Source organism: Tinamus guttatus, unplaced genomic scaffold (genome assembly GCF_059628265.1).
Source record: "Tinamus guttatus ecotype Peru unplaced genomic scaffold, ASM5962826v1 Tinamus_guttatus_pri_ptg000291l, whole genome shotgun sequence".
Lineage (NCBI taxonomy): Eukaryota > Metazoa > Chordata > Aves > Tinamiformes > Tinamidae > Tinamus > Tinamus guttatus.
Genome location: NW_028288825.1, coordinates 1,936,548 through 1,959,366, shown reverse-complemented (window position 1 = coordinate 1,959,366; position 22,819 = coordinate 1,936,548). Strand labels below are relative to the sequence as shown.

The 22,819-nt window shown below is 68.3% G+C and overlaps 1 protein-coding gene across 2 annotated transcripts; it reads right to left on the bottom strand.

Annotated features, from left to right (window-relative positions):
- Positions 1–1,330: 1,330 nt before the first annotated feature.
- On the bottom strand, positions 1,331–17,699 carry LLGL1 (LLGL scribble cell polarity complex component 1). 2 transcript variants are annotated; one of them, XM_088527785.1, is made up of 23 exons: positions 17,569–17,699; positions 13,815–13,912; positions 10,554–10,635; positions 10,342–10,472; positions 8,474–8,632; positions 8,239–8,401; positions 7,791–7,926; positions 7,234–7,288; positions 6,841–6,998; positions 6,550–6,767; positions 6,288–6,355; positions 5,689–5,842; positions 5,215–5,319; positions 4,521–4,813; positions 4,276–4,429; positions 3,890–4,043; positions 3,401–3,684; positions 2,822–3,086; positions 2,550–2,664; positions 2,281–2,375; positions 2,011–2,134; positions 1,804–1,883; positions 1,331–1,524 (listed from the first exon to the last, which is right to left on the bottom strand). In XM_088527785.1, the coding sequence occupies exons 1-22, from the start codon at positions 17,647–17,649 to the stop codon at positions 1,805–1,807; spliced, it is 3,171 nt and encodes a 1,056-aa protein (XP_088383911.1). In that variant the 5' UTR covers positions 17,650–17,699; the 3' UTR covers positions 1,331–1,524; position 1,804. The 2 variants fall into 2 exon arrangements, with proteins under 2 accessions (XP_088383911.1, XP_088383912.1); XM_088527786.1 differs by having other exon boundaries at positions 10,357–10,472.
- Positions 17,700–22,819: the final 5,120 nt, after the last annotated feature.

Below are 22,819 nucleotides of genomic sequence, written 5' to 3'. Positions count from 1 at the left end.
CGCGGGGACGCGGCAGCTCCTGGTGTGGAGAGGCCTCTGCCTCAAGCAGGGCTGGGACCTTGTGCCAGGGCCCGGAGCCCTCCCTGCGGCGGGACGGGGACGGCCGCTTCGCTTAAGAGCAGTGTGGGACTGAGGCCGACCCCAGGCACCGGCCCAGCAGGGCCCTCCTGTCTCTACCCTATCAATAAATGCTGCACTTGCCACCACGCGCCGGGCTCCGACTGCATCCGCTCTCACTCCTGCAGGGCCCCAGGGCTGTCCCCCCAGCAGGGACCCGTCCTGTCCCAGCTGGGGACCCCCCCCAGGGCCCCTCCTGCCCCTCTGTCCCCAACAGCAGCAACCTCCAGCCCTCAGCCCCAGCAGCTGGGGCTGAGGCTCCCTGGCCAGCGGCAGCCTCAGGGGTTGATATTAAATGCTTTATTTTCAATATTAAAAACCAGTATTTTTAATAACTAAACAATGCTAAATTCATCTTACCAAAAAAAAAAAAAAAAGGGGGGGGGGGTGAAGGGGTGGGGACAGGGGGGTTGTTCTACCAGGGACACTACGACCCCGGCCAGCAGCAAGGGGGCCCGGGACAGCGCTGTGTCCCTGCCAGCCCCCCGGCCGCACATGTACCGCAAGAGAGCCCGGGGGCAGGAGGGGACCCGGGGGGGTCCCATAGGCGCTAGGCTGAGCCCAGAGCGCCGAGGGACGGTCACCGCGGGCCGGGGGACAGAGCCAGCGTCACCGCGGCCCCTGCCAGGACAGGGCCAGGCTGGGGCACCCAGCGGGGATTTGGCACCAGTGACACCCCCGCGCGGGGCAGGAGGAGGGACAGGGGCCCGGCCGCCCCCAGGGCAGCCCCGGGCGGTCCCCCCCGCGCCCCGCAGTGAGATCCCATCCCAAACCCAGGAATTAGTGCTGGGAAGGAGCAGCAGGCACTGAGCCCAGCCTGGGGAATAGCCCTTGGAGAAGCCACTAAGAAAAAGGCCACCTGTGACCCCCCCGCCCCGTGCCCTCCCGGGGCTGCTCGGGCACTGGTGCCCCAGGGGAGCGGGAGAGGGGACAGTGCCCGTCACGGAGCCCCTCGGCGCGTGCACGGGGACGGGGGCTGTAAACTGCAGGGCGCCGGGCGTGTAAACAGAGACCAGGGTGCGGGGCGCCGAGCCGGGGCCGCCCTCCGCTTCCTGCCTCCCCGCGGAGCCGGGGAGCAGCAGCCCCTGCGAACGGGGCTCTGCGGCGGGGCACAACTTGCACTCGACGGTATAAAAAATATATATATCTTCCCCGGGAAGAGCTTGTGTGACGGGGCCCCTGGGCGAGGGGCCCCGCGGACCGGGACCCGTTGGCTCTGGGGCCGGTCGGCGGAGGCCGAGAGGGAGGTGCAGGGAAGGGAGGTGCCGGAGCCGGAGCCGCGGCCCGTGCGGCTGTTAGAGGAGAGACCAGTCTACGTTACGCGGAGGGGCGCGGGGAGAGTCCAGTCGAGTGGCGCGTCCCGGGAATCCAAGCACGGAGAGGGGCTGCGGAGGCCTTGGGCGATCCCTGCAGGCGACGGGGCCGCTGAGGCAGCCGGATCCGGGCTCTGGAGCCCCTTCCAGCGGGAAGGCTGGGGCAGCGACCCTGGACCTGCCTCTGCCTTCCCTGCTGCCTCCCCACTCGCAGCTCCGGGGCCTGGGAGCATCCCAGGGTAGACCGGGAATGGGGAGCACATCCCGGGGCAGCGCAGAGCTCCCCACGCCGCCCTGCACCGTGAGGGACCCGGCGGCAGGCCTGGCGTCGCGGGTGTCCCCACGGGGTGCCCCAGCAGGGCCCCGCACGCACCTCACTTGATGAGGATCCCCGCGGGCCGGGCCTCGTCCTCGCTCGCGTTCCGCAGGTTCCGCTCCGCTTCCTCCGAGGCCCTGCGGGCAGAGGCTGCTGCGACGCTCGGCCGCTTCCCCGCGGCGCCTTGGGCACCGCCAGCGCCGGGGTCCCGGCAGAGGAGCAGCCCTCGGGCTGGCAGAGCCCCCGCGCGCTCGACGCACTTACGGCAGGAAATCCTTCACTTCCTCCACGGTGATGTCCCCGGTGGTGTCCAGCGGGTTCTCCATGCTGCTGTTGGGGGAGTCGATGGCGCCGGGGGAGAAGGCTGCCGGCGGCTCCTCGGGGGACCCTGCGGCCACAGGGGGGGACAGGGCTGGTGACACCCCCTGTGCCGGCCCGTCCGAGCCCCACGGAGGCTGCACCCCATCAGGGGGACCCTGCAGCCACCCCGCGCAGCGCCAGCCCCGCGGGCCCACGAGACGCAGCGTCACTCACGGTCGCTGTCGGCCGGGGAGTGATTGGCCTCGGGGCTGTGGGGGACGTGGGTGCCGTTCGCCTGGGGCAGCTTCGGCGTCGCCGTGAGGTTGTTGCTGGAAATAAAACAGGAGTTTGTTAGTGATGGGTAACACGAGGGGCCCCCACTCAGGGGACGCCATGGACCCCTATATATTGGGGTGCTTCCCCACGCTGGGAGGGGAGGTGAACACCCCCCGAGCTGCAGCAAACCCCAGCGAGCCCTGCAGCCCGTCGGCGCTCCTGCCCACCTGAGACAGGAGGTGTCCTGGAGCCTGGAGACCTCCAGGGAGCACAGAGGCTCCGTCACGTTCCTGGAGCTCAGGGAGAAGCGTTCAAATTCCGATGGGGAGATCAGGTAGAAACCTGGAGGGGGCAGAGAGCGTCAGAGACCCCCACGTCGGGTTGCAGAGTGGGGGCAGAGTGAGGCCAAGGGGTCGGGCAGAGCCTGGAGATGACACCCAGCCCGAGACGGGCGTCCTGCCAGCCCCAGCACAGCCAGGTGACCCCCGCGTCCCCTCACCTTGACCGTGCTTGGTGAAGACGCAGGAGGCGATGCCGCTGATGTCCTCCTTGCGGATGCAGCCGTAGTGCACCTGGGGCCGCAGGCCGGGCACCGTGAAGATGTGGATGTCGCCCAGGTTGGTGAGGCAGGCCAAGCAGTTCTCCGTGTGCTCCTCGGAGGTGGCGCTGGCGAAGCTCACCAGGGCCACCTTGCGCACCCGGCAGCCCTCGTGCGCCGTCAGCTTGAACTTGGTCTTGGCGCTCACCTTGGGCAGCGTGAACACCTGGAGCGGGGGAGAGGAACCGGCCGGTCACCCGCACCGGGACACCAGCCCCAGCCGGGACACCCGGCCGCCACGGAGGACAGAAACCCGCTGGGCTTCATGTGGCATCAGAGCAGCCCCAGGGCACCCTCAGCAAAGGGTCCCCAAAGAGCCAGCACCCCCCTGGCAGCAGCGCTCAACGGAGCAGTCTGGGCAATGACCCATCTAGTCTCCTGCCGTTTCCGCTTTTCTGGATCCCGGAGGATCCCGGAGCAAACGGGGATGTGTCGCGGTGGTGCAAGCGGAGCCGGAGCTGGTCCCATCCCAGTGCTCACCTTGAACTGCTCCTCCGAGGAGATGAGCATGGAGTGGCTGCCCTGCATGTCGGGGGCTTTGGCCAAGTCCCGCGACACCTCGTAGGGCTCGGGCAGGGGGTTGCCCCGGCCGTCCAGCACGGCGATGGCCACCACGGGCGCCCGGTGCATGAGCTGGATCTCCTTGCCCAGCACCGCCTCCACCGCGCGCTCCGAGAACTTCTCCTGCGACGGCACCTCCAGCGCGTAGGCGAACACGGAGCCCGAGTTGGTCCCTGCCCACATGGTGGGGCCGTGATGGGCCGCTGCGGGGACGGGAGCAAGAGCAGCGGCGTGAGAAACCGGCCTCCCCTGCGCGGAAAGACCCATCCCGGGGGCTCATCCCGAAGCAGAGCGGAGACCGGGAGGTGGCAACGGCGAGAGGAGCAGGAGGGGCAGCCGCGAGCGCCGCCGGGGCAGCCGCGGACACGGGGCGAGGGGCTCCGTGCGCGGAGGGGCCGCGGGCCTCACCGTCTCGCAGGAAGGTGTCGGCGAAGTAGAGGCAGCGCACGACGCCCGAGAGCGAGTCGTCGGCCGAGCGCGGCTCGATGCGCCGCTGCACCGGCGTCATCTCCACCTCCGGCGGCCCGGCCTGCTCGGCCAGCTGCGCGTTGGCCTCCTGCACCTGCGGGGAGGCAGGGGCTCAGCCCGGCGCCGCGACAGCCTCGTTACACCCATGCTCAACACCAAGCAGGTCGGCTTGGTGGAGTTCACACCTCGCCTTTGGATGCAGCCCACCAGGCCCCATCCTGCTGCACGGCAAAGGCGCTCGGAGCACGGACAGCCGTGCCACAACGCCCGGGCACAGGGCCCGTGGGGCCATGGACCGCACGGGACTGGCCCCACGCTCTGCCCACCTTGCTGGACGGGCTGTTGGCAGTGACCCTCTTCTTGCCCGACACCCGGCTCTTGCGGATGCGGCGGAACGACTGTCGCAGGGACTTCTTGAGGGACTTCACGCGGGACAGGGGGCCCTCCATGGCCAGGGAGTCGTTGGGGTGCAGCGTGCACCTGCGGGCACAGACACCGCTCAGCGCCACACAGGCCTCGGCCCCCAACCCGGGCCACTGCCAGGGTCTCGCGCGGTGCCGGCACCACGCACCGGGCCAGCACCGCGCTGCGCCTGTAGTAGTCGAAGAGGCCGAAGCCGTGGCTGGTGCCAAAGGCCACGAGGTTCCACTCGGAGTGGAGCGTCACGGCCGTGACGGCGGCGGGCGGCACGCACTGCACCAGCACGCTGGGCTGGAAGCCGGGCGCGAAGGCCACGGGGCCGTTCTTGGGCGCCAGGCGGTCGTGGCCCTTCCAGGTGAAGCCCTCACGGTCCTGCAGCAGGTCGACCGTGGCCACGCTGACGGCGTGCTCCGACCGCTCGTCGCTCAGCTCCATCACCAGCACCTGCAGCGGGATGGAGATGGGAAGGTGTCCAGCCTGCGTCCCCCACACCCTGGCACTGCCCAGCGCTACCAACAGCCGCCTCGCATGGGGCTCCCTGCAGCGATTCCGCTGTGCCCACGTGCAAGGGGTGGTTGGGACACGCTGTGACAGTGCCACGCTGGGGACAGCAGCTGGCTCTTGCTGCACTGCCAGTGATAAACCCTGAGGCAGGGGCCAAACCGAGGCCCTTCGAGGACGGGCACTGCTTCACTGAGGTGGGCAGAGGCCCACGTGCCTCCGTGCCCCATCTCAGCTCTCCAGGGAGCTCAGAGGTGCCAAGCACGGCCGGGCAGAGGTGCCGAGCAGCTCCCGGCTCCGTCCCCGTCCCCTCCGGCAGCCCCGGCGCCGCTGAGCGCTCCTACCTGCCCAGCAGTGCCAGCCACCACCATCCTGGCCGTGTACTTGCACAGCGCGATCTTCTGGACGCCCAGGCGCGGGTCGTCGCTGTAGGGATCAAAGCAGCCCACCTACGGGCGACAGCGGCACAGGAGCCTTCGCGCTGCCCCTCCACGCCAGCCCGGTCCCACCGCCAGCACCCGGCGGCCCCCGGCACCGAGGGACCCGCGGCCGGGACGCTGCGGCCCCGCGGGCTTCGTGCCCAGCGCGGAGTCACGGCCCGACGGCCCCCAGCGCCCCAGATCCGCACGGCGGGATGTGCAGAACAAGGGCCCCTTGTGTCCTCGCTGGGCATCAGGTGGCAGCTGTCCCCGGGCAAAGGGGACACGTCCCCTGGAGCGCAGCTGGGACGGCTGCTGCGGGCTCATCCTCCACCCCCGGGCACTGCCCCCGCTCCGGGTTTCTCCCCCCCGTGCCAGCCGCCGCTCCGGGCACGTTACCTTGCGGAAGGGCGGCCACTCCTCCTCGCCCGCCTGGTTGAGGCTGTCGTTGTGCTCACAGTCCGTCTGGAAGATGTTGGCAGTGCCCAGCTTGTAGAGCGGCCTCAGGGACACCCCCGAGGCGTCCCAGAAGCGCACGGTGCCGTCCTCGTGCCTGGGGACGCGAGGGAGGCCGCGTTAGCGCCGTCCCCGACATCTGCGGGGCTGACAAGACGCGCCTGTGCGCGGGCGCCGGGAGGGGGGAGCGCGCACAAAGGGCCGGCAGGAAGGGGGGAAAAGAATCCAGCGGGTGACGCATTCCTGCCCGGCTGCCAAGCCAAACAAGAGGGATTGTCAGCCCACCCAACAATAGCCGAGGGCCTTCCCAGCGCGGCCCCGCTGCCCCGGCTGCGGATCCCGGCCGCCCGCGCTGGCGGGAACAGTCCGGCCGCTGCGGGAAGCGCCCGCGGGAAGGGGCTGCCCGGTGGCACCGGAGGACGAGCTGAGTCCCGCATCATCCCGGGGTGTTCAAGGTTGCAGAGTGTCTGGGACCCCCCTCTCCCTGTCACACGGGGTGTTACGGGCTCATCCGTGACCAGCCAGGCTGGTCCAGGGCTTACCCAGTAAGGAGAAGACCTCTCTGCGTGGGCTCCTGGGCCAAGTTCTTGCCTCCGTTGATGGGCCAAGCCTGGAGAGAGCCCGTCCGTGGGGAGCAAGAGGAAGCATTAAAACGCTGTGTCCCGCACAGCGCTCCCTGTCCTTGGGGAGCTCCGAGCCCAGCAGCCAGGGCTCGTGCCCAGAGAGCACCAAGCTGCAGCCTGGACCCTCCCAGAGCTGCCTCAACAGCCCCACGTGTCCCCAGAAACAAGAACCAGGACCCACCGCAGAGGAGAGCCGGGGGCTCTGCTGCTCCCCGGCGCTAATGATCCTCTCCCAGAGCTTGAGGGGCACGTTGGAGATGTGGTAGGAGCAGGTGATGGCAGAGGAGTGCAGAGGTGCCAGGTACGGGGCCGGGATGGTGGGCCAGCCCGGCGTCTGCAGGTCGATCACCACCAGCTCCTCCTCCACCAGCACCACCAGGGCACGCGGGTTCTCGAAGCCTGAGGGAGAGGCAGGGGCTGCTAAGAGGGCCCCCGGCTCCAGGGACGCCCTCCCCGGCGCCGCGGGACGCACCTCCCTCGGCCCCGGCCGTGCCCTGCACGGTGAAGAAGTCGATGACGCGGGAGGTGAAGTCCAGCGTGGCCAGGGCCTGGCCCTGCAGCACGCTCACGCAGTGCCGGTCGCCGTAGCTGGCCCGCGGCATGCCGCCGTTGAAGATGATGAAGGGGTTGCTGCGAGGAAGCACACGCGGGTCAGACAGCCCCATCCCCACGCGACACCTCGTCCTGGCAAGGCCAGCACGTCCTGCAGCCCAAATTCCCTACGGCACCCATGGTCCCGCAGCTGCACGGGTCACCCCAGCCCATGGCAAGCCCAGGGAGAGCCCAGCGAGCCCACGGCTGCTGCTGGACAGGCCCCTGCCAGCCCCACGTGGCCAGAGCGGCCCCATGCTCGGCGGGGACTTACCCCGAGTCACTGGTTCGCCACAGGATTTTGCTGATGGCTTTGCAAGGGAACGGACCTGAAACGAAGACAACCCCACGGCTGCAACTTTCCCACTGCACAAAAAGTCCAAGGAGATCTTGGCTTCCCGAGCATGAGAGGAAACCCCAGGGGCTGCAGGGACTTCCCAGCTCCCAGAAGCTGGGACAGCGAGATCAGTGTGAGCTGCACCCACCCAACAGGTATGAACTGGAACGCTAGAGCACTGGAACAGGCTGCCCAGAGAGGTTGTGGAGTCTCCTTCTCTGGAGATCTTCAAACCCGCTTGGACGCAGTCCTGTGCCACGTGCTCTAGGTGACCCTGCGTGTGCAGGGGGTTGGACTAGATGATCCCTAGAGGTCCCTGCCAACCCTAAGCATTCTATGATTCTATGATTCTATGAACCAGGCAGTGCCACCCTAGAGCAGGACTCGGAGCGGCCCCTGGACCCTTCCTGCCCCAGTCCTTGGTGCCAAGCCCAGCGCAGGGGTCTGAGGGGACAGGCCCACTGCAAACACAGGACGGGGATGGGGCAACGCACCGTAGGGGATGGTGGACAGGACGGGCTGCTGGGTCTTCTGGCAGCTGCCGCTCACAGCCCACACCATGTAGCCCCCGTCGCTGTGCGAGCTCACGATGGTCTTGCCGCTGTGCTCCCAGGCCAGGCTTTCCAGCTGCTGCAGGAGACAAAAAGGGGCTTGAAACTACACGGAAAGAGCCCCCAGCCCCACCACAGCCCCAAAACGGACTCCCCGCCCCAAGCCAGCGAGCTGGTGACCAGCAGCTCCAAGAGATGCTCCTGGTCCACCAAGAGCCAGGCAGGTGCCTGCTAAGCCATTTGCTAAGTGAAGGGGGCCACTAATACCCCAGGCTGGGCCACCAACCAGGTACCCCCCTTGCAAGGCAGCAACTGGACCCAGGAAGGCCCTGCGCTCCCGCACGGCTCGAGGCACCAACGGGTGCCGAGGGCCAGGCCTGGCCGAAGCTACCTGATTTCCCAGGAAGAGGTGCTCGACGGCGCGCGTGCTCTGGTCCCAGATGACCACCAGCCCGCGGCTGTAGCCGATGAGCAGCTTGCTGGGCTCCTGGGGGTGCTCCTGGACGGACTCCACGGGCCCCAGCGCCTTGCCGCAGCGGTAGTCGTCGGGCACGCTGGCGGGGAGGGCAGCGCGGTGAGGAGCGGCGGCGCCGGCGGGACGGGGCGCGCGCCCGGCCGCCGCTCACCTCTGCAGGACCTCGTCCTGGAAGAGGGTTTTCTCCTCGAGCAGCGCCAGCCCAGGGAGCGCCAGGAAGTACAGCCCGCCGCCCTCGGTGCCCAGGCAGGCCACGTCACAGGCGGACTTCACCAGGATCACCGTCACCCGCGCGATGCTGGGCGAGCAGCTGTGGGAAGGAGCGCGGGGCCGCGTCAGCCGCGCGGTCCCTCTCCGTGCGGACACCAGCTCCGTCCTTCACCCTTCACCCCATCACCCCCAGGCCCTGCCCGCCGCGAGGATGAGGATGATGCTCGGGGAAAGCGGCCAGGCTGTTCGGTCATCACCATCCACCGTCATCTCCCCGTCAGCCAAGACGCTAATGGCTCTGCCTAGAGCCAATTACAGAGCCATTAATTACAGCCCCAGCCTTGCCAACACCTAAAAATGGTCGCTCGAGTCCAGGACTGCAATTTTGCCCATTGCATGATGCTTCTTTAAAGCTCTTGTTTGCTACAGCTAAAGAGCAGCCACTGGATCAGAGCGCGAGGGGACTGAGCGGCTTCGCTGCAGGGGACATGCGGGGACAAGACGTGCTAGTGCAGGGGGTCCTGACCATCCTCTGTCCCCATGGGCCAGGTGTCCAGGTCCCTGTTTTGTCAGGCACACTGGGGCTGTCCCCAGGACCCCCCGGCAATCGCGGTGCCAGGCTCCAAGTCCTGCTGTGGGTGTGAGGGAGGGGACACGGACTTGCAGCCAGGCACTTGGCCGTGCCTGGGACAAGGCAGCCAGCGGCTGCAGGGCCGGTCACATTCCTTCACCTGCTCCAGGATCCACAGCCCCAAAGGAAGCAGGAGCAGGGCAGGATTTGGCCTTGCTGGGCTCGGAGCAGCCCCCAGGCCCAGGGTTCTGGATAACCCCCATCCAGCAGGACCGGGCGAGCGCCTGGTGCAAGGAGCACCCCAGCCTGTCTCCTCTCCACGGCACCGCTAGACCTGCGGCAGGAGGGTGCCCGGGGCGTTATCCAGCCGTTATCACCTCCTGGGAGCTGCCGGGACGGGAGCCGCAGGCTGGGAGAGACCAGGATCCCTCCCGCGCGCCAGCCCTGACCTCGAGTTCTCCCCTAGGCAACTGCCGGGGCCGCTATCAATGGGACGTTGGCCGCGATCCCAGCCCGACCCGGCGCGGCGGCTCCTACGCGGCGTTCCCAGCCGCCGCTCCGGGGTGACGACTGGGCTCCGAGGGCCATTCCCGCTCCCCCGCTGCAGCCCTGGGACCCTGACAATGTCCCGGTGTCGGAGCCCGGAGCAGCCGAGAGCGCCGGGAAAGCTGCCCCGGGGCTGCTCCGCACCCATCCCCACGCGGCCGAGCGCGGAGGCTCGGAGCCTCCCTCCTTGTTTTTCTCTCTTTCTGTTGTTTTTAAAAGCAGAAAACAAAAACAGCGCAAAGCTCCGCATCTGGCAGCGCGGGAGCCAAACCCCACCCCGGCACATCGCGGATCCCGCCGTAAACTCTGGCAGACCTCGCCGGGAGCCGCCGCGGCCGCCTGGGGAGGGGGCGCGCCGAAAAGAAAGGGGAAAAAAAAAAAAAAAAAAGACGGGAATTCTGCAGAGCCCAGCGGAAAGGCGAGACCCCGGCATGGCGGCGGGGGCTCTTTTTCGGCGCCGTCGCCACAGCAACGGGAGGCGAGCGGCGCGCTCGGCACAAAGGAGGGCTGGAAGCGCCGGCGAGCCGGGCCGGGCCGCGGGACACGGAGTCTCCGGAGCGGCCCGGGCTCGGCCGGCGCTTGTGTCCCCCGTTGGGGGCCTGACGCTTCCCTGGCTGGCCGGGGGGAGCGGGAAGAAGGGCAGGAGCTCGCCGGGCCCCGAGGCGGAGGAAGGAGGCAGGCGGGACGAGTACTTAGTGCTGTCGAACCCTGGGCGTCCCGGCAGGCCGAAGCTGCGCGTCTCCTCCAGGTGGGAGCAGCCGTCCTTGTGGAAGATCTCCCAGAGGTGCAGCGTGTTGTCGTCCAGCAGGGACAGCAGCCAGCCCTGCCGCGGGGACAAGGGACGAGGGGTGTCGCGAGGCGGCCGGCGGCGCCGGGCTCCGCGCCGCGCGCGCTGCCCACGTACCTGGCCGGGGAGGAAGTGCAGCTGCGTGACGGTGGCCGCGTCCTTGTGCAGGCCGCAGAACTCCACGCCCGGAGCGCCGTAGCTGCCGGTGCCGTCAAGGAAGCAACGAGGGACGAGGCCGGCCCCGCGCGGGACACCCGGGACCCACGGCCACCCCTGCCCGGCCCTCCGGGTGGAAAAGCGGGATTAGCCCAACAGCCATCGCGGTCCCTGTGCTGCCGTTCAGCGCGGTTTAACCCCAAACCCGCAGCATCCCTCCCCGGTCCCCTCGGAGCCGCCGCGATCCCTCGCGCGGGGTCACCAAGCAACAGCTCCGTGCGGGGCCTGTTCAGCAGCTCCTGGCCCAAAACCCACCCAGCTCCGGCAAGGAGAGCCCGGAGCAGCCCGGATCGCGCAGACCTTGGGGTTCATGGGCTGGAGAAACCAAATTTAGGACAACCCGGCAGTCCAGGCTGTTTCGGTGGGGCAGGATATTCCCCAAGTCGGGGTTAGGAGCCCCGGCCCAGCTGGGCCACAGCCTTCCCAGGCCGTTTGGGGCATCAACAGGGGCACGGATGGGCTGGGGACACCTCGGAGCAGCCGCGTTGTCCCCGGACAGGGACAACAGCCTCAGGGACCCTCTAGGACCCTGTGTGCTCCCACGGGCACCTCCCACGGGACACCGTGTCACCCCCCAGGGACACACAGTGGGGAGAGGGGACACGTGGGGACTCCTGGTGCCCTGTGCAGCCGGCGCCGGGTGCAGAGCCGCGGGCAGCAGCATCCCGGAGACGGCGGCTCCGGGCGTCCCCGCGGCGCCGGTCGGGGCACGGAGCACTTCCCCGGCTTCGCCCCGCGGCTCGGGAAGCGGCCGGCGCGGCGCCGGGGCCGGGTCCTGCCCGCCGCCACCCCCTGCTTTCCCGGGGAGGGACGCGGAGCCGCCCGGCGCGCGCCGGGGTGGGGTTTGGTATGTGCCGCCTCGGCCGCACTCACCCAACTGGTCCCGGCTCCCGCGCCGGCGGAGCAGGAAGCGGAACGCGGGGCCGCTCCGGCGCTGCCGCCTGCCACGAGCCGCGCGGATCGGCACCCCGGGACCCTCGGGAGAGCTCGGAGCGGCTCCCGGTTGCTGCTCTTTGCAGCGCAGCCCCGAGGAAGGGGCTGCATCCCGGGCATCCAGGTTGCAGCTGGGCTCCCGTGGGCACGTCAGAGCGCGGGGGGCTGCATCTCTTGCAGGCCCGGGGGCACCCAGCCCCAAACACAACCGGCCCCGCGGCGCTCTGCCCAGGTCACCCATTGCCGTCCCAGGAGCGCGGCCCGGCACGGGGAACCGGCCCGGCAGCCCGGCCTGGTCCAACAAGCGGGAGCCGTTTGGCAGCACCGCCGAGGCCAGGGCGCCTGGCGACGTCCCCGAGGAGCCGGACACCCACGGGTGACACCAGCATCCACAGCCACGATGGGACCAAGCAGCCGGGCGAGCGGCCCCGCGCAACGGGGGCTCCGAGCGCCGGGACCCCCTTTCCCCTCCACGCGCCGGCTGCTCCGCTCAGCGCTCGGTGCTCCGACCCGCAGCGCCAGTCCGACCCGCTCCACGGGGCTCTCCCAGCCCAGCCGGCTCCGGAGCCTCTTGTCCGCGGGCAGGAGCAGGGAAGCCCCAGGAACCGCATCCCGGGAGGGCAGCCGGAGGCGCCCGCGCGGTCACGCCGGCCGCACCGAGCGGGATGACAGCCACACGCTCTGGACAGCGGGGACGACAGCCCCGAGGCCAGATGCAGGGGTGAGGGGCTGCCGGGCTCCTGCACATGGCACGGCCTCATTGCAGGGGTGGTGACAGCACCCTGGGACCCCCCGGGAGCCCCCGCGCAGGGCGCAGGCAGCAGCGCTGCTCCCAGGGGGACTCCCAGCACCGGCTCGCCCGGCTCCTCCGAACGGCTCCCGCAGCCGCCTGTTCCCGGGATGCAGCGGGAAGCGGCCGAGGCTCGGGAAGGGCTGGGAGCCGCAGCGGGCGGATGCCCGTTGTGTGCGGCCCCGGTGGGAACGCGGCGGCAGGAAGCGCGGCCAGCGGGAAGCGGCTCCCAGGTGCGCGGAGGGTCCCGGCACGGCCCCGTCTCGTGCGAACGGCCACGCGGGGCCCGCGAAGCCGCACGCAGAGCCCAGCGGCTCCCTGCGAGGAGCCGCCCGGCACCGGGATCACCACGAGGGCTCCTCCACGCTCGGCACAGGACGGAGCAGAGCCCCGAGCAGAGCCGGGGTCCCGGCGGGGGGACCACGATCCCTCCCGCCGCACGGAGCCGCGGGGCGGCCGGCGGCGACGTCGCGGCCGCGCTGGCCCCGGGGACACAGAAACACCCTCTTTGTGCTCCGGAGGGGCTGCCGGCCTGGGGGAGGGGAGGCCCCGCTCGCTGCGGAGACGTCCCGGCCCCCGGCGCGCGCTCCATCCGGGCCCGGCCGAACGCCCACCCCGCATTCCTGCAGCGCGGGGCCTCCGCGCGCAGGGACAAATCGATCCCTGGCCGCCCGCCAGCAGCCCTCGGAAGCAACAAAGCGGAGCCCGGGCCGGGGCTCGGCCGGCGCCGCTCCGAGCGGCTCCGCGCGGCGCCCGGTGCCCCTTGAGCCTCCCCGGCTGCTTCCCGGAGCGGCCGGAGGCTCCGCGTCGCATCCTTCCCACGGCACCTCCCAGCCCATGGATCTCCATCCCGGCTCTCCGTGCTCAGCTCCCGCTCTGTGTCCGAGCGGTCCCGCTACCCCTCGCGGCGGCTGCAGGGCTTACCCAGCCCTTGCACAAAACCGCCGTGTTTTCTACCCAAACGCTGATCAACGGCTGCGGGTGCCCCAGCAGTGACACAGGGAGGAATGGCCTCGCTCCGGAGGGTGCTCCAAGGGCTGGGAAGCACCGAGCGCCCCGGGGCGCTGCCGGGGGAGCCCTGATAGCACAACCTGCCCCAACAGGGCAGGAGGGCTCCCTGCTCCGCTCCCTTGTGGTCCCTTCCAGCTGGGAATATTGGCTCCCTGCATCCATGGAGCCTCCGGGGCCTTTTCCCCGCTGCCCCGTCCCACAAAGGAGTCGACGGCGGCAGCTCTGATAGGGGACGGCTCCGTTCACACGTCAGGCGCTGGAGACGCCGCGGCAGCTCCTTCCCGCTCCCATCCCCTGGAGACAAGTGGCCCAGGCCAGATGTGGCCCAGCTGCCGCACACGGACGCGGCCTCCGCGGAGGCCGGGTATGCGAGGCCGGGCCGCGCTCTTACCTGCTGCCTCCGCAGCCGGCGCCGAGGGAAAGGATACATCTTGACGGCTCCCGCCTTGGTGCCGATGGCCATGATCCGCAGCTTGGCGTCGTAGGCCAGCGCGCTGGGCTGGTTGGGGAAGCCGTGTTCCACCGTCTGCGGGGACGCGGAGGTCAGAGCGCGAGCGGAGCCCCCCGGCCTCCCCGTCCCCCGAAGCTCGAACACACCGTGTCCGCAGCCCCCCGCGGCTCCGGAGGCGGCCGGGAAGCTCCGCCAGGATGAGCGAGGAGCCGGTGACCCCCTTGGCCGCGGTAGAGCCCGAGGGGCCTCCCGGGCCCACGCAGAGCAGCTGCGGCCGCCGTCAGCCCGGCTATGGCTACGGCCCCCGGGAGCCCTTGGGCAGGAGGGGAAGGGAGCGGCGGGGACACGGAGCCGAGTTGGCCGCGGGGCTGGCGGGAGCTCCGCACGTCCCGCCACGGAATTGATCCCGCGGGTCGGAGACCCACGGCGCCGCGGTCAGAGGGAAGGATGGCAGGAGGGAAGGATGCCCGGGATGGCGCTGGGCCACCAGCCTCTCCCTGATTTCGCCCAGTGCCTCCAACGCTCAGTCCCTTCCCCGGCACCGGCCGCTCTCCGCAGAACCTCGGCCCAGCGGGAGCCGCTCCAGCGGGAGGCCGCAGCCTCGCCAAGGGCCCGGCCTCCGCTCCGGAGGCAGCGGCTGACGAGGGGAGCAGCCGCCCCCGGGGCCGTCCCGGCCCTGCGGGAGAGGGACGGGGACGGGCGGGAAGCGCGGGGGCCGGCGGCGCCTCCTGCCAAGCCGTAATGCGGAGCAGGCGTCGCGTGGCAGCCGCGCAGCTGCGAGGAGCGGGAACGGCCGAGCGCTCCGTGCGCGGGATGTTCCGCAGGAGCCTCGCACGGAGGCAGGAGCGGGGCCATCCCAGCGGCTGCAGAGCCTCCTCGCCGGGCGGTTTTACCCGGAGAGGAGCGGAGCACGGCCCGCTCGCCGCTCCGACGAGAGGAGGCAGAACCAGGAGAGCTGGACGTTCAAGTGACTCGGAGCCGAGACTTCCCCAGCCGGAGCGGCGCGGCGGGGCCCGCGGGCATCTTCCCAAGGAAGTCCTGGATGGCGGCAGCGTGCCCGGGCTCGCCGTGCCGGGAGCGGCGGCGCCCCGGCGCAGCGGGACGGCCATCGGAACGGCCCCGGGGCCGGCTCTGCCGCGCAGCGCCCACGACGGCTGCTCTCCCCGTGCGCGACGGGGAGGCCGCGGAGCCGGGCGGGATCCCCGGCGCTCCCTGCGCGCGGAGGCTCCGCGGCGCGCGGTTCCCAACGCGGTTTGCGTCCTCCAACCCTGTCCTCCTCCGGGGATGGATTTCACAAGTCCTTTGGCACCCCAAAACCGCATTCCCTGCCCGGACGAGGGGCTCCGACCCAGAGCACGGGCTCCGGGAGGCTCCACCAGCAGCCTCCACCCGGCTGCCCGCGTTCCCGCATCGACGCGCTCCGAGCGCTTCCCTATGCGACATCCAGGCGCAAAGCACGTGCCAGGGCCCAGGAGCCGCCAGCACCTTCCCCATCCCCAGGACATCCCAAATCCCTGGCAAAGGGCCCCAAAGCGTCTCCCGGGAGGCACCTTGCGCTCAGGCCCTGCAGGACGGGGGCTGCCACAAAACTGCTTTGGGGGGACCCAACAGGGCACCCGTTGCCCACGGGCGCCCTTGAGACAGGGCAGCATCGCGCGGGGCTGGGCAGGGGCATCGGCACCGGCGCAGGATTCCCTGTCACTGTCACCCACATCACCCTCCGGGGACGGCGCTCGCAGCCTCTTCATCTCCGCCGGTGACGGGTCCCCGGGGCGAGGGGCTCGCGCGGAGCCCTCCCTCCCGCTCTGGCCTCACCCCCGGCGCGCTCGGGGCCAAATTACAGCAAATCCGAGGCAGATTTGGAGCTCGCAGGGAAAAACAAGATGTTAATGGGAGGCAGGTGGGCAGCCGGCATCCCGGAGCGCGCGGAGCTGCTCCCCGGCAGCGTTTCCGCCACGGCCTCGACATTCCCGCTCCCGTGTGTGCGGGAAGAGCCTCTCGGAGCACGGACCTCCCAAGCCGCTCCGGAGTGGGACCCGGCTGCGTGAACCCCACCCGACACAGCCCGATTCCAGCCACATGGATCCACATGGATCCGCGGGGCCGAACGGGAAGACCAGGCTCCAGCTCTGCCGGCGGCTCCCTCGGGATGATTCCACGCTGGATCCCACCGCAGCCCACGGACCAGGCGCACGGGGGGGTCCCCCTCGCGCTGCGATTCCTGTTGATCCGCGGGTGCCCGGGCAAACAAGGCCGCTATCTGCTGCCGAAGGCCGCGCTGCGCTCGGCCGGGGGCCGTTCCCGCTGTTTTCCTACACCTCAGGGTCACGCAGAGCCCTGTCCCCGCGCCGTGTCGCGCCGGGGATGGACAAAGCGCCGAGCGGCTGCGCAAAGAGGCGGCCAAGACGTTAACAGCCCCCGGCTGCGGCTCGGCCCGTCCGAGCAGCCCGCGAGCCCGGCGGCGCCCGAGGCTCCCGAGGCTCCCGAGGCTCCGGAGGCTCCCGAGGCTCCGGAGCCCCCCGCCAGCTGCCGGGGATATTTAGGCCGCGCCGCGGCCCGCGCCAATCCTATCAGGGCGAGTCAGCGCCGGGGGGTCTATTCTCTCCGCTCAGCAGCTCGGCGCGGAGCTCATTAACGGGAGGCTAAACCCTCGTCCTGTCTGGAGCAGCAGATGCCGCGGCCCCGGCTCCTCTGCATCCCGCGTGCCGGCGGCGGGAAGAGGAGGGAGGATGGGAGCGATGCCGAGCGCCCCGCACGGCACCGGGAGCCCCGTCACAACCGCAGCACCGTGTCCCCGTTGGGGACACCGGCATCCCGGGCTGGGGACGGCCGACCCCGCTGCAGGGCCAAGCCGCGGAGCTCTGGAGCGGGAAGGGGGCGGCGATTCCCGGCACACTGGGAGACACTGTCCCGCAGGGAGCCGTGGAAGCGAGCGGAGGCCGGGAAACGGCCTCTCGGACGGCTCCGAGGACGGAGCGGCCGCGGCTCCATCCCGAAAAGGTTAAATCCGGCGGGCTGGTTGCGGCTGCACAATGAAGAGCCGGGAGCGCAGCGGGAAGAGCCGTAAATCTCGGCGCGGCTCTGCCCTGCGAGGGGAGCGACGGCCCCGGTGCGACTCGGGGTCCTTCATCGCGCGCCCCGGCAGCCCCCGGCCCCTCAGCCGCCCGCGGGGACGGCGGCGCCTGGTGACAAAGAGGGGGACGCGGCCCCGCGCGCATCCCGGCTCTTCCCGGCGGCCCTGCGGACGCAGCATCCCGGAGGGAAGGGGTACCCCGGCACCGGGAAGGCGGGGGGTCCCGCTGCCGGGATGAGGGATACGCAGCGGGACGGGGAAGCCGCGGGGGGATCCCATGGGAACTCCCGGCCCTGGAACCGGGGCGGGGATCGGGGTGTCCCCCAAGGCGGGGGCTGCACCCGGCGCCCCGGGGGGGCCGCTCCGCCCCAGGGACCCCCCCCACCGGGTCCGCGGGGGGCAAATCCTGCCCCAGGGCCACCGCGGGGGTCCCGGTGCCACCGGGGGGCGGGGACGTTCCCTGCAGCCCCCAAGGAGCCTCCTGCTCCGCGGGGAAAGGGGGGCCCGCCCCGGGCTCCCGAGCGGGGGGTCGCGCAGTTCCCGCCACGCACCCGCCGGGGCCGCATCAGCACCCCGGGGCGGGGGGGGGTTCCCGCACTGCCGGTGCCCCCTCCGCGCCGGGAGCCGCCGCCCGCGCGGGGGGGCCGCGCTGCCGCACCTTGCTGAAGGCGAAGAGGTCGTGGCGGAGGCGGTCGCGGTGCGGGTCGGCGCCCTGCCGCCGGAACCGAAACTTCATCATGGTGGTGGCGGCGGTGGCGGCGGTGGCGGCGCGGGGTACGGGAGCCGGGCGGGGCCAGGCGGCAGCGGCGGCGGCTCCCCCTGCGCGCGCCGAGCGCCGCGCGCCGAGCCCGGGCAGGCACCGCCGCGGCGGGGGCGGGGCCGCGCGCCGGGACGGGCAGCCCGCGCCGCCAATCAGCGAGCGCCAGGACGCGCCGCCAATCCGCGCCGGCCCGCCCGTGCTGCGCATGCGCGCGTGCGCGAAGGCTCATGGGAGTTGTAGTTCTCCCTCGCTCTCCCCAGCTCCAGAAAGGTTTTTGGTTTTCGTTTTTGGCCTTTTTGGCTTTCTCGTTTTCAGCCTTTCTAGTCCTCTTTCCGCAGAAGCCCGGGAGAGGCAGAATCGGCAGAAGAAGCCACCCCCACCGCCCCCTCACACGCAGCTGCCAACAGCAGCCGTCCTTGCTGCACACAATACCCCTTGCTAATTAATGTAATTAATAAGACCGCACTGGGCCTCTATTCCACCATTCTGGGGCTCCCACGGGCACGGGGCACCCCAGTCCCAGCGCACGGTGGCCTCCAGCCCCACAGGACCACCAGGCCACCAAGGGGGCAGAGGGCTCCCCCTCCATGGCTGCAGGCCCGGGGGGCTCCGGGGCTGGATTCTGCTCAGTGCCGGGATTCTGCTCGGAGCCGGGAATGCGCTTCATTCCTCAGCGGAAGCGCGGTAATGAAAAGCAGACCAGGGCAAAGCTGCAGCGGCGGGAGGCCGCCAGTGCCCTATGGACAATGTGGGGCTCGGAGGGGCCGTGGCGGGGACACGATGGCCCCACGGGAGGTGGCACCGGGCTGAGTCAGGCTGTGCCACCCCGCGTGGCATCGCCCGCGCAGGGCAGGGCCGGCCCCGCGCTCCCCTCCCTGCTGAGTAACCCTGACACGGCGTCCCCACGGGAGGCGACGGGGTTGGGGACAGGTCCCCAACACCCTGTGGAACCCCGGGGCCAAGGACACGCGTCCTGTCCAGCCTCAGTTTCCCCCGTCAGCGCAGGGAGGCTCCGCTCCGCGTCCCCGGGGCGGCCGCGCTGCCATCTCCCTCTTGCGGGAGGAAGGCGCAGGGCAGGGCCCGCGAGGCCGAAGCACGGGGGCGAGGAGGAGCGCGGAGACGCCAGCCTCATCCGTGCCTCCCAGCCAGGGTGACGCAGCGGATCCCGGCGCTTCCCGGGTGCCTCAACCCGCTGGGCTTTGCCAGGGAGGAGGCCGGATGGGCAGAGAGCAGCCGGCCCCGATCCAGGTGCTGGGGGAGGCTGCTCCGAGGGGACCTCGGGCACGGATCCGCTGTCACCTCCGCAACAGCACCAGGAGCAAAGCCAGGCAGGGCAGTGGGATGGATGGACCAAGAGGAACGGGGAGGGCTTTGATTTTTGCTCCCAGTGGGCACTGAGACCGGCAGGAGAAGAGAGGGACACAAGGGGACACAAGCGCCTCAGCCCCGGTTTCTAGGACAGCTCAAGAGCAGAGTTTGCATTTAAACACCTCGATCCCCAAGGAGCTGCAGCCTCCCTTTATTTAGACCCACTTCCCAACCTCTTTTCTGGCGCTGGAGAAGGGAGGCGCAGATCCGAGGGCCGGGCTCCGCGCAGGCTGCGACGCTCGGAGCATTCCCGAAGCCAGGGGATGGGAGCGGAAGGACACGGGTGCTGCGGGCGAGCTGAGCACCAGCACACAGGCAGGCAATGATGCTTTCTGCTTTTATTCAATTAATGCAGCAATCTATACAAGAAAAAAAAAAAATTATAATGAAACCATGAAATTTCAAACCCTGACAGAGAAGAACCAAATTCTTCCTAAGAACCAACCAGAATTAAAAGATTCCCCCCACGTCGGACTGTACATAAAATAATCTCTGCCCCCATTTACAGCGTTTCACACAGTACTTTTTGTATCTCAAACTTCAGAACTGTACAACTTTGTTACAAACCATGCTTTTTCCTAGGAAAAGCTTAGAGAAAAAAATATTGCCACTTTTATTTTTTTTTTATTTGTAACAAAAAAAAATTAGAATCTTTAAAAAAACAAAATTAAAGTCAGCCAGAACTTTGTAAGTGTGGACAGGGGAGCGGGAAGGAGCAGACACGTGCGCTTCTCAGCCTAACCCTTCTCCTCCCACCTTCAACAGGGAACTAGCCGCATTTGGCATAAAAAGGACTATTTGCCCCCAGAGGTGGGTGCAAAATTCTACATTCAGGCCCCGCTCTACCGTCCTCAAGGCGCTGCAGCCGTTTAGACCCGCAGGATGGGGCTCGGAGCCTGGCAGAGGAGCCCCGGAGCCGCGAGGAAGCACCTTTGGGTTACAGCTCGTGTGTGTGTCACAACTCTTGTACGAACCGCGGGATCAGGGCGAGCGGGTGGGGAGAGCCGGAGGTGGCAGCCGGGATGTTCCTGTTGCACGGGATGCGCCCAGCCGGAGCGGATGTTGTCTCCGGGAATCTGGCAAGCTCAGCAAGGCAGGGATTTATTGCACGCTCCGACGCGACAGCCGCTCCCTCGGCCAGCTCACCCCTCTCCGACCGGCAAACAGCCTTTCCTTCTCGTGCCGCGGACCTATCAAGCCCACGCGAGCTTTAATTCGATCACCAAGTCTTCTCGAGATACAGGTAAACGCAACGAAACCAAATTCCTCCCTTTGCCTGCAGACAAACAGGGACAAACCCCTCGCCTACCTCGTCCTTTCTTAGGAAAGAAAAGTTCTTCCGTGCTCTGGGCTGCGGGTGCGCGCGGGGTCTTTGCGTTATGTGTAGCTTTATCGCCAGCGAAGGGCTGAGCAGGTTATACAGACTACATGCATCGAGGGCACGGAGAGGAATCTGAAGCGCGTTACTGTACCGGAGCCGACGGCAACACGGGCAACGTCAGTATTTTGAGTCGCGGTTTTACCGGGCAGGTCGCAGTAAGAGATCGAGACACCTGGGTCCACGTGAAAAACGGATCTTCTGGTTTTGAAGCAAGGTTTCGCTCTGATGCTGTTCAGTGCAAAAGAGTTAAAAAAAAAACATGTATCTACACATATACATACGTGTGTGTGTGTGTATATATATTTATAAAATGTCTGTACAAGTGGGGAAAACGGCCTGCCTACGTACCGGGGACTCCTCGCCCGAGACACGATGGGCCAGACCAGTTGTGTCCCACTCTCTCTCCAAGGTATCAAGCCCCAACCAGTCAGTTTGCAAACTAAAAAGGCAGCAAAGAGAAGCGGCCACGAGCGCAGCCCCGGGAAGGAGCCTGGCCCGGCTCGGCCCCGCAGCGCAGCCCCGGGCGAGGACGGCAGCGCCCCGACGGGCCATGCAGCAAAACAAACCTAAAACCCGCGCGAGGACGGGGTGAGGCCACGGTTTGTACCGGGATCGAGGAAAGACCGCGGGATGCCTCAGGGAGACGCGAGTGGAGACAGAGCCGATACCCATGCCGTAGGATCAGGGCGATCCCGCTGCTTTGGGAGCTGTGGAAGGGCCCCCACAAGGCAGGTTGCCCCCGGTTTCACTTTGAGTCAAGACACCAGCGTACAGTATTATCCGTATTGCAGAGGTAGGCGTAAAAAGGAGGAGCAGGGGGGAGAGGAGAAGGGCAGGCTGCGCATCGAGACCTCCGGCAAGACCACCAGGCACGGAGCGGGCGGCGAGACTGACACCCAAGGAGGGCACGGGCCCTTCTTGGGACAAATCCAGACAGACAATTGGGAACAGCCATTCCCAGGCATCCTGCTAGCAGCTCTCTAGCTTGCCAAGGATGTTTTCAGATGGCGCCGCGAAGAGGCCAAGGGCCCGACACTCCCTGCGGCTGCTATGCTCGCAGGGGAACGCCACGCTTCCCGAAACAGGGATTCCACAGCCAAAAGCTGCCTGGCTTCTCCGCAGCAAGCTAGGAGGGCGAGGAACACCCGCTTCCAATGCTAAGTGTGGTCTGAAAACAGCTTCTTTTTTAGAAAATAGAAATTTAGAAGCAGCAAAAGCACGAGCTTCCAGATCTGCGCCCCTGCTAGACCCGGCAGCGCTGCAGTCGAGTGGCAGGAGCTGCCGAGGTGGCAGGAGGCACCCAAGGCTACGGAGCGGCGCTGCGGGAGCGAAGCCTGCGCTTGCTTCGACCGAGTTCCTCACGACAGCAGCAAACGGGTTTCAAAATATATTACATCTTTTTATTGCCAAGCGTGCAGACCATGAAGTGTGGGGAACACAACGCTACGGAAAACTACAGTTTGAAGGAAGGCAAAGCAGTAAAAATTATTTTAAAATAAGACTACCCCTTATGACTGCCAACACTTGGGTTCGAAGAATCAACTTGAAGTTTCTTAAAAGTAGGGTTCTAAATATGGTGTTGGGCCCCAAGCTTGGAAAACACTGAGAACTTCAGGCCAGGGTAACACAAACTGGCTGGGAGAAGAAAAGCAAGAATGGAGCCGCTCGCACATAACTCCACCTGACGCCTGATGCTTCTCAGCGCCTCCGCAGCATCCAGAAGGCCCTGCCACAGGAACACGCTCCGTGCAAAGCAAGGAGGGGCACACAGCCCTGCGCCAGGAGAGCTGCGGGACGCACCCGAGCTGACGGCGCCTCTGGGCCAAACCAGAGCCTTTTAACGCCCCACAGCATCCCCAAAACTGGCCCCAGAGGGGAAGGACCGTGGCCGAGCTGCCCAGCAGCCCGGAGGCCACAGCCTGTCCCTGCTCCGTCCCAAACACAGCAGGGCCCACGGGACGGGATGCTCTGCTGCCTCACCTCGCCGTGCCCAGCCGGAGACCGCGGCCTGTCCCCCACGCTGTCAGGACAGCTTCTGGCATGGGGTGCCACAGCGTGTCCCCCACGCCTCTGCGCTACCCCCAGCTCCAGGAAGCAGCACGGATTCGACGCACTCGCTCACGCAGCCGTCCCTGCACTCCAGGACGGAGCGCGGGGCAGCGCTAGACCCGCCTCGAGGAAGGCGGCCGAGGGAGCAGCCTTCCTCCCTCCCAGGCCACGCACAGCCCTGGGCAGAGCAGCGCTGAGAAGCCAGTTTAGGCACATTCCTCATGGAGAGGGGACACAAGGCTTGTGTCTCACTGCGGGGACAGAAGGCTGTGAGCCCAAGCTGGCTTGGGAACAGGGACTGGAAAGCAAGTCTACGGCATTTAAAACTGGTACTAAAGTGCAACAAAAACA